At 37.9% G+C, this 11,112-nt stretch overlaps 1 protein-coding gene across 2 annotated transcripts; it reads left to right on the top strand.

Moving 5' to 3' along the window:
- The first annotated feature begins 6,785 nt into the window (after positions 1-6,785).
- LOC140857442 (uncharacterized) lies at positions 6,786-9,613 on the top strand. 2 transcript variants are annotated; one of them, XM_073256280.1, is made up of 5 exons: positions 6,790-7,983; positions 8,080-8,318; positions 8,444-8,665; positions 8,737-8,829; positions 8,924-9,613. In XM_073256280.1, the coding sequence occupies exons 1-5, from the start codon at positions 7,785-7,787 to the stop codon at positions 9,041-9,043; spliced, it is 873 nt and encodes a 290-aa protein (XP_073112381.1). In that variant the 5' UTR covers positions 6,790-7,784; the 3' UTR covers positions 9,044-9,613. The 2 variants fall into 2 exon arrangements, with proteins under 2 accessions (XP_073112380.1, XP_073112381.1); XM_073256279.1 differs by having other exon boundaries at positions 6,786-8,318.
- The last annotated feature ends 1,499 nt before the right edge of the window (positions 9,614-11,112 follow it).

Genomic DNA, 11,112 nt, shown 5'->3' with positions numbered 1-11,112 from the left:
GGATGTTAAAGGAGGGGCCAAGGAGGTAATTATCACCGAGGGCCCTTTGAGAATAAAAAATTATCAGTGAACCTATATTTTTTAGATAAATATTTTTTAAATAATATTTAAATAAAAAATAAATTATATAATTTTATTATCCATATCCTTTTGTATTACTAGTTTTCTGAATAAGATGCTAAGATTTATCCATATTTTTCATAATACTTTTTATTATAAAAATATTATTATATATAATAGTATAATATGATATATTATATTATATTAATATATTACATTATTCACTACAAGAAATTTGATTTTTTGCGACGAAATTTTAGCGACGAAATATTTTTCGTCGCAAAAAAAGTAGGCTTTTGCAACGAAATTTAAATTTCGTCCCCAAAAATTAGGTTTTTGCGACGAAAAAAATTGCGTTGCAAAAAGTTATATCTTTTGCAACGAAATTTTTTTTTTTGTTGCTAGAAGTTCGTTTTTAGCGACGAAATTTTTTTTCGTTGCAAAAAATAGTTTTTTTGGCGACGAAATTTTTTTTTTCGTAGTTAAAAATTTATTTTTTACGACGAAATTGATTTTTCGTTGCTAAAAAAAAGATTTTTGCGACCAATTTTATTTATATTTAGCGATGAAACTATTGCGTCGCTAAATTTTATTTTATTAAAAAAATTTTAAATATTTTGCGACGAAAATTTAAATTTCGTTGCTAGAATTGATTTTTAGCGACGAAAGTTTTTTCATCGCAAAAAATATTTTTTTTTGGCGACGGAAAAATTTTTCGTTGCTAAATTTTTTTTTTGCGACGAAAATAATTACGTCGCCAAAAATTTAATTTTTAGCGACGAAATATTTGTTTCGTTGCGAGAAACTTGATTTCCCGATCATTTGCGACGAAATTAAATTTTCGTTGCCAAAAATTAATCATTTGCGACGAAAAATTTTTCGTTGCTAAAATTTTTTTTTGCGACGAAAATAATTACGTCGCCAAAAACTTAATTTTTAGCGACGAAATATTTGTTTCGTTGCGAGAAACTTGATTCCCCGATCATTTGCGACGAAATTAAATTTTCGTTGCCAAAAATTAATCATTTGCGACGAAAATATTTTTGTTGCAACAAATCAAATTTTTTGGCGACAGAAAATTTATTTTTTGCAACGAATTTAATTCGTCGCTAAATATGCTTTGCTTAAAAATAAAACCGAAGGTGCCCTAATTTGATTTTTTGCGTTTTCTCCCTCCCGGCCCGATCTCCGCCGCGCTCATCCAAATCTGCTCCCTCCCCGATCTCCGGCGACAGTCGTCGTTCTCCGATCGCCGGTCGTCTTCCCGGTAAGTCCTCTCCCTCCCCGCCACCATCCTCTCTCTCTCTCCCTCCCCACCGCCGTCGAGCCCTCCCTCCCCGCCACCATCGTCGCTCGAGCCCACCTCCCAGCTTGCCGGCCATCTCCCTCCCGCCTCGCCACCCTCTCTCCCGCCTCCCTCCAATCCCTCTTCTCTGGCCTCTCCCTCCCTTTCTCAGTCTGTGTTTTTTTTTTTTTTTGTAGGGCCGCCGCAGCCGCCGCACCGTCGCCGCCGGGCCGCCACCGCCGCGTCGTCGCCGGGCCGGCACCACCGCGCGATCGCGAGATCGCGAGATTACGAGGGTTCTGGATGAGTGCCGGCTCTCCCACGCCGTGCACACCCGGAAGCTGAGAGAGCTCTCCGCCCTCCGCCCCTCCCGGCCTCTTCTTCCCTTCCTTCGCCCGAGCCCTGACCCCTGTCTTCGACTGCGCCCGCCGCTCCCTCGCCGCCGAGCGCACCGTCCGATTCGTCTCCGCCTTCGCCACCCTTCCCGACGCCAAGGACGCGGCCGCCTCTGGTGCCTTCCTGGAGGAGTTCCTCCTGTTCCTCCTCGTCGCCTCCGGTGCTGCGAACCGGACCGCCAGGTTCCGATCGTTCCAGATCATCTCCAAGGTTTTGTGCCCTTCCATGATTCTGGATCTAGGGTTTTAATTTTTTTTTTAAATATTTTGATCCTTCATAGTTTATCTTCTTATCTTGTGGGATTGGGATTAATTCGGTAGATAGTTTATCACTAGCACATGATAGTCGGAAGCTTGAGCTGAAGGGGTTGCAAAGCACTCAGGCATGGGATCTAATGAGACGTTGGAAATTTCCTTAAGACCGTTATCAGGGAAAGTAGAAAGGGGAATAAAAAAAGATAACTTGGACTTTTTTTTTTTTTTTTTTGATGGAAATGTTGGGAGGTTGAGAGTAACCACCCAAAGTTTATTGATAAAAGCAGCTCAGTACAGAGGTTTTCAGATTTTGGTGAGGTTCACAGCTGACGATGCCTGTTCGTCCCCACAATCGACTGCCTCACGGAGACCATAACCCATTGTTAAATCTAAAGTGGTAAGTACAGTAATTTGGAGAAGAGAGAGATTGGAATATATGGTGGGTTTGTGAGGCTGTTACTGTAAAGGTTCGTCATTGAAGCTTCATGTTGTTTTGTTAATTGCTGAGCGTCTGAGTAAGTTTCTGAATGTTTAGTTTCAGTTCTCCATTATGAGCTTCAGTCCAGCTTTCCAATAGGTTGATTGCTTTCTTCAGAATTTGCCAAGGCGAATTTGCTTCCCATCTAAAAATTCTGACGTTTCTTTCCTTCCATATCAACCATATCAATGTTGTAAATAAGCAGTCCAATTCATTCGGTCTTGTGGTGTTCTTTCTTGATCTCCATGAATTCCACATGTGAAGCATGGTGTCTGGTAGTGTATGAATAGATAATTGCCTTTGTATTTGAGACCATATTATTTTCGTGTAAGCACATGTAAAGAAGATATGGTCTGCTGTCTCATCCGCTTCTCCACACATCACACATGCCATTGATTGAACCCAGTTCTTCTTTCTCATGTTTACTTTTGTTAGTAATTTAGTATTCTGTTGTGAACAGCTAACCAGTTGAAGACTTTGGTTTTTTCTGGGAAAGAGAAAGTGAGAGAATGTCCTAAAGAGCTGGAGGAGTTGGGGGAGAAAATTGTATCAAAATGTCAAGGGTTGCCACTAGCTATCGTCTCTTTAGGCAGCCTGCTGTCCCTGAGAGAGAAAACCAAGTCAGAATGGGGGAAAGTTTATGATCGGCTGAGCTGGGAGTTGAATAACAACCCAAATTTGGACAATGTGAAGCATGTTTTGAATCTCAGCTACAACTATCTACCGAGATATCTTAAGAACTGCTTCTTGCATTGCAGCATGTTCCCGGAGGATCATGTGCTTCGGAGAATCTTTATCTACCTTGTTTTATTTTATTTATATATATATTTTTTTTGTTCATGTTGGTAGTGTAACTGTAGAAATTAGCTGTTTTTAAACTGTGTTGCATCCTCTGTCTGCAAGCTTGTTATCTTCCTTGTCATATGTGCACGATATACACCTATACTTCTTTTCTATACGGTTTACTACATTTACAGTGCTACCTGATACTCAAGCTTGTCTTTCTTTCAAAGCTCTCTAAATTTATAAGCCTTAGAATTTCCGTTCGAGGATAGCGTGCAAAAACCAATATTTTTTTTTATGAAAAAAATATTGGTGCTTTACACACTATTCTCGAATTGTCCTCGTGGACAGTTTGGGCACGTGAATGAATTTAATATTGCAACACATGTGCTTGTATATCGCAGAGTTTTGTCGGTATTTTCGATCATGTTCTCTGGATACATAGCACAATTTTAATGCTTGTGTATCTGGAGAACTGCGTCGAAATGCTGCCGAAATTTTTTTGGTATACAAGACATGTATTGCAATATTAAATTCTTACGTTCCTGAATGGAATAGGACCATCACCCTATAGGTAGGAGATATAAGGCGTTAGTCAACTATTATTACATAAAATTGATTGTATAGTTTGCATCATAAATATGTAGGTATGGATCGTGGTTGGATGTCTTTGCGTGATAAGTTCTGTCCCGAGTATATTACGGGTGTGACGACTTTTATGAATGTGGCGTCCAATCATACTAGAGAAGATGGGAAAGCTCGTTGTCCATGTCGTCGATGTAGGAATTTATTTTGGTGTACCTTATCGGACATTCAGAATCATTTATACGAACACGGTATAGATGTGACTTACAAGAGATGGACTTGTCATGGTGAAGATTTGCCGACTAGCTCGAACATGTTGTCCAGGAGTCCCATAAATCCGTCGTCAGTCGGTGGATCATGCAGTCGTGAAAGACAAACACTTGGTGAAGAAGATAGAGAAATTTTAGAAGATCTTCATCCGGAATTATTTGAAGTAAATGTAGAAGCGAGAGCAGAACATCAGCATTCCATTCCGAGACAAGAAGCTGAAGAGGACATTAATATATCTATAAATGATAGATTTGAGCGTCTATTAAGAGATGCACAAAGTGATGTTTATCCTGGTTGTAAGAAGTACTCTCTGTTGTCCGCCGTAATAAAGTTATTACACATGAAGACACTTGGTAAGTGGTCAAACAACTCGTTTAATTGGTTGCTCAAATTTTTGAAGGACTTACTGCCAGAGGGAGAGTTACTTCCGTCAAGTCATTATGAAGCCAAAAAATTATTGAAAGGACTCGGTTTGGGAGTCGATGACTTGGGCCTACGCTGTGAAAAGATACATGCATGTCCGAATGATTGTGTTCTATTTCGGAAGGATAAACAAGATCTACAAGCATGTCCAATTTGTCATTCAAGCAGATGGAAAGAAAGTCGTGGTAAGGATAAGAAGAAAAAGAAAATACCATGCAAGATTCTGCGGTACTTTCCGATTACACCACGATTGCGTCGATTGTTCATGTCGAGGCATACTGCTTGTGACATGCGGTGGCATAAGGAGGTAAATAATATGGACGATGATGTCATGAGACATCCATCAGATGGAGATGCATGGAAACATTTTGATCGTGAACATCCATGGTTTGCAGCTGATTCACGAAATGTCAGGCTAGGGTTGGCAACAGACGGATTTAATCCATATGGTAATCTTAGTACTGCTTATAGTATGTGGCCTGTTATGGTATTTCCTTATAATTTACCACCATGGAAGTGCATGAAATCACCTTTTAATCTATTGGCCTTGTTGATCCCGGGTCCCCGTGCCCCTGGAAGAGACATAGACATATTTTTAGAGCCATTGATCGAAGAGTTACAATATTTGTGGGAAGAAGGATGCGAAACATATGATCATGTTGTAGGAGGCATCTTTCGTATGCATGCAGCATTGCTTTGGACAGTTAACGATTTTCCTGCATATGGAGATATTTCTGGATGGTGTACAAAAGGGTATAAAGCATGCCCAACTTGTAACGATGATATTACATCGGACCGTATTCGCGGAAAGATTTGTTTTACCGGCCATCGACGTTTCTTGCCAGATGATCATAGATGGAGGAGAAGTCTTAAGTTCAATGGCAAGCATGAACGACGTGCGCAGCCAAGATTCTGGTCTACGGACAATATTTTAAATCAGTTACCAAACTCACAGGATGTCATATTTGGTAAGGGTCTGGCCAGCCAAGTAGGGGTGCGAACAAGTATCGGAAATTAGAGAAAAAAGAGCAAGTTGTTTGATCTTCCATATTGGAAAACGCTTCTTCTTCGGCATAATCTTGACGTCATGCATATTGAAAAGAATATATTTGATAATGTATTTTATACCATTCTCAATATCGAAGGAAGAACAAAGGATACCGTGAAGGCTCGTCTTGACTTAGAGGATATGCGGATTAGAAAGGAATTACATTTGATTCGACGAGGGGATAGGCTGGTGAAGCCATTGGCATGTTATACACTGAATCGAAGAGAGAGAAATCAATTTCTTTCATATTTGAGATCAGTGAGGTTTCCTGATGGATACGCCTCAAACTTGAAACGGTGCATCAAGTCGAAAGATGGGAAGATCGTCGGGATGAAAAGTCATGATTGTCATGTACTTCTACAGCATGTGCTCCCAGTTGGTTTGCGCGGATTGTTGCCGGATAATGTGTGTGATGCGTTACTTGATCTGGGAACTTATTTTCGAGACTTATGTGCGAAGACATTGAGACGAAGTCAGATCGACATATTGGAGAAGAAGATTATCATTACTCTCTGTAAGCTCGAGATGATATTCCCTCCCGCCTTCTTTGATATCATGGTGCATCTTTCTGTTCATCTTCCACATGAGGCTAGATTGGGTGGGCCAGTACATACAAGATGGATGTACCCAATTGAAAGGTAATTGCATGATATTGTAATATTTATTATTCATTATTGTATTCTTATTATATGTGATATCAATTGATAATTTATTGAATAGGGAGATGCGTGAATACAAGAGTGCCGTCACTAACAAAGCACGGCCTGAAGGTTCAATAGCAGAGGCACATGTTATGAATGAATGTCTGACATTCTGCTCTATGTACCTTCGACGAGTGGAGACCAAATTTACAAGGCCACAACGGAATATTGATGTTGATGAGATTCTGACCGATGGATTGTCCGTGTTCTCCAATGTTGCCCGACCATATGGTAAAAAAGATTTTCGAATGTTGACACCACAAGAAACGGATGACATGCATTGGTATGTGCTAAACAATTGCGAGGAGGTAGAAGCCTACATGATGTGAGTATATACATTTAATTTTTATTTGTTGATATATCAATGAATGCACGTGGACTCTAAATTAAAATATACATGGTATTACTGTATCACTTCAGAGAACACGAAAGTGAGCTCAGAAGAAGTAATCCTACATTAGCAGCGGCACGACATAGGAATCAATTCGCATCATGGTTTGACGAACGGGTAAGTTATGTTCATGTTCATACATGATTAAAAGTTTGTTTATATAGTATTTATCTTGTCAAATTTAACCTGCTTATTGTTCTTTTAATTGTAGATAGCTCAGCTACGTATAGACAATCCTAACTGTATCAGTAATGACTTAGCTGCACTTGCACGAAAACCTGACAGACGTGTATCAGTATATTCAGCATGCATAGTCAATGGTGTGCGATTCTTAACGGAAGATCGCGATCGTGATCGAACCACACAGAATTGTGGAATAAGCGTGGAGGGCGAGCACAAGGGTGAAATAATAGATTTTTTTGGTGTTCTGCATGAGGTTATAGAGTTGAGATATAGTGGTCTTCGACGGATTGTGTTATTCAAGTGTCGATGGTATGACTTAGGACGACACAGGCCAATTGTTATAGATCCTCAACTCGTCAGTGTCCACACTGGTCATGTATGGTATGAAAGTGATCCTTATATTTTTGCAAAGCAAGCAAGACTAGTATGGTATATTGATGATAACAAAATGAAAGAGCCTTGGCGAGTTGCAATAAGGGCTCAGCATAGGCATTTGTTTGATCCTGCACTTTTCATATGCCCGAACGATGAACATCTTGAGAATGAAGTCTGTGCAATTATTGAAAACGAAGCATATCAAATGCAAGCACCAGATAACATATTAGTGCCAGATGATACGATTGACATAGGACAATTACAAAGAGACGACTATGAACCTGAGGATGTTTCTGTTGTTGGATCGTCCATAAGGGCACGGACACGAGCACGATCCAATAATGACTTCGTTAACGACAATGATGATAGTACTTCAGGGTCGAAGTCTTCTATGACTCCCGTCGAAGATGACTATATGGACACGAGTTCAGAATCTGAGGACAATAATTAATATGAATAAGTAATTCAATTTATTTTTTTTTATTATATCATGTAATACTTGAGTTTTGTTGATTACTTACTGATTTAAATTATTTTAATCATTGCAGCATCATGACTGGTCCTGGACGTAGACATTCACGGGATAGGCAGCAGGCTCCGCTTGATGATACACATCCTCACTTTAGCATTTTGCATGATGACTCAGAGGATTTAGATGAGACTCAGTTGCCCGAGTCCACAGAGCCGCCTAGTGCTCAGCCAGAGCTTGCCCAGTCGGAGGCCATGGTACCGCAGCATCATCCCCTTACAGGTACATCTCTATCAATTTATAAACCATATATATTTTTTTGTTATATGCATTTAGTGATACATGATATATGTTCATTTCATCAATTTTTACATGTAGGAACACAGCATCGACGTGCAGTGCGTGGTCCTAGTAGGGGTCTTGTTTTGGAAAAATATGTGCATACACACAATGAAAAACCGAAGGTACATATATTTCGAGATCATCCGGTTGGCACAGAGGCCAGTATCGTCGCAAATGAGATCAGTTTGTATATGTGGAATCATTTTCCGTGGGCTGCTGAAAGTTTCAAGCATGTAGCTCCTCGATACCGTGATGCTCTAGTCTCTCACATCAGGGTAAGAATTAAATTTGGATGTCTTGCATATCATTACATGATCCATATTATTTTTGGTTATATAAATAAATTTTTTATTATATGAATAATTTCATGTATTTGCCTTTTGGTATGATTACTGTGTAGGATAATATTGACTTCGAGGATTGCACTGACGAAGAAGTGACGGCATGTATTCTCAAAATGACTGCAAATAGATACAGAGATCGGCGATGTAGGCTTCATAAATACTGCAATGAGCTGCAGGCGAAGGGGATTGATCCTGTGACCCAGCCATACAGAAATTGGGCTGGGTCTAGTGACGATTGGCGGTGGTTATGTGAGCATTTTGGAACTGAGGCATTTCAGGTATGTCTAGTGTTCCAAGTTTTTTAATTATGTTATGTCCTTTATTGGTTATAATTGTATGTATTTTGTAGCGACGATCAGAGGCGAATAAGGTGAATAGGAGCAAGATTGATTCTATTCACACGCAAGGAAGTGCCTCTTTTGCACAGGGAATGAAGAGGATGGTATGTAACTACATTTGCAATCATACTTTGTAACTTTTTATTAAATATTTACATTATTTTGATATCTTTTTTTTCTTTTTTTTTGTTTGAACAGGGACTATCCGGAGTCGACGCCTATGCTAAATTCTATCAAAACAAGAGTGGCGAGTTCGTGACCGAGGAGGCGAGGCAGCGTCATGTAAATATCATTACTCTACATTTTGAATACTTTTAAAGAGTTTGAAAAAAATTTATGATTTTATTTTGTTTATTGTGAAGAAAAAAATGTTAGAATTGAGAGAGCAGGCGACGAGGGAGGTGGGATCTGATGGTGATACTGGATCGCAGCAGGTTTGTTTGATGACAGATGATACGATTTTGGATACCGTCCTCAGGCGGCAGCTAGGATCTGGTCATAGCATGCGGTCCAAAAAATCACGCAGTTCGTCATCCGGCCGGTCTGATGATACATCGGTGCCAGAGGCAGTTAGGACATCCATGAGCATGATGCAAGATCAGATTAGTTACTGGATGAATCGTAGTCAGACGCTCGAGAGGATCGTAGCTGCGGTGGCGGGACGGCTCGGTATTGATGCTTCTGAGTTAGCACCTCTACAGCCACATGATGCCGCCTCTGCACCACCATCGCGACACGTATCGGGTCAGGGATCGACGCCTGGAGGAGGGAACGAGGCCAATGAGTCAGATCATACTTAGTTTGTACTTATTTTAAATTTAAAATGGTGTATGGACTTATATTTTTGTATATGACAAAGATGGTTATGAAACTTTTTGTTATTTGAAATTGGTCTTTTGACTTAGAATATTTTTATTGTGTTAACATATTGTTTATTTAAAATATGGTTGATCAGATAATTTGTATTTGAGCAGGTTTTTTTGAAAAATTAATAAAAATTTTATTTTTTATCCAAAATTTATTTTAGCGACGAAATATTAATTTCGTCGCAAAAAAATTTGTGAACCCAAAAAATAAAACATTTATTATTCATTGCGACGAAATTTTTTATTTCGTTGCTATTTTTGCGACGAAAGTCTTAGTTTCGTCGCTAAAAATTATAACTTTTGCGACGAAATTTTTATTTCGTCGCAATTATGCCAGAGAATATTTTTATTTCGTCGTCCTTATAGCGACGAAATTATTATTTCGTCGCCATTATAGCGACGAAATTTTTTTTTTCGTCGCAACTTTTGCGACGAAATTATTTCGTTGCTATTTTAGCGACGAAAAAAAATTTCGTCGCTAAAAATTTAAACTTTTTGCGACGCAATTTTTATTTCGTTGCAATTTTAGCGACGAAATTATTATTTCGTCGCCATTATAGCGACGAAATTATTATTTCGTCGCCATTATAGCGACGAAAATTTTTATTTTCGTCGTCATTTTAGCGACGAAAATTTTATTTCGTTGCTATTATAGCGACGAAATTTTTTTTCGTCGCTATAATGGCGACGAAAATTTTTTTTTGTCGCAATTTTTGCGACGAACTTTTTGCGACAAAATATTTTGCGACGAAATCCGTCGCTAAGTTTTGCGACGAAACTAATTTTCGTCGCAAAAAATAAGAAAAAAAATTTTTTAATCAAAATATTTAGCGACGAAATTTTTTTTCGTTGCAATTTTAGCGACGAAAATTTAAGCTCTTGCGACAAAATATTTTCGTCGCTAATACAGTACATAACTTCGTCGTCTGGGTTTACTATTTTTTGCGACGAAATAAAATATTTTCGTCGCTAAGGTCTTTTGCTACGAGGCTTTCTCTACAAATTTTTAGCGACGATATATTTCGTTGCAAATACTATTAGCGACGAAAATAAGATTTTTAGCGACGAAAAAATTTCGTCGCAAAAAATCAAATTTTTTGTAGTGATTATATTTTTATATATTATTATATTATTATAATATGCTATAATATGACATTATATTAATATCTTATACTAATATAATATATCTTATTATATATATAATAATATGATATATTATATTATTATATATAATATAATACTATAATATTATATTATATACTATAATATAATATAATATATTATACTATAATATAATATATTATTATATTATTATAAGATTAAGGATATATTATGAATGAATTAAAAAGATTATTTTTTCTGTTGATGAAAAAATGATTTAGCTACTTTCTAGATAAATAAAATTTTTTTCTATTTAATGGTAAATACTATCAATGAGAAAATAACCTATCCATTTTGAAAAATATGAGAACAGAGATGAGTGGTCAATAAAAAAATTGATCAATTTTTTTATTATATTTA

The sequence above is a fragment of the Elaeis guineensis genome, chromosome 4 (genome assembly GCF_000442705.2).
Source record: "Elaeis guineensis isolate ETL-2024a chromosome 4, EG11, whole genome shotgun sequence".
Taxonomy (NCBI): domain Eukaryota; kingdom Viridiplantae; phylum Streptophyta; class Magnoliopsida; order Arecales; family Arecaceae; genus Elaeis; species Elaeis guineensis.
Note: the sequence above shows the minus strand (reverse complement) of the source record. Positions and strands in the feature narration are given on the sequence as shown.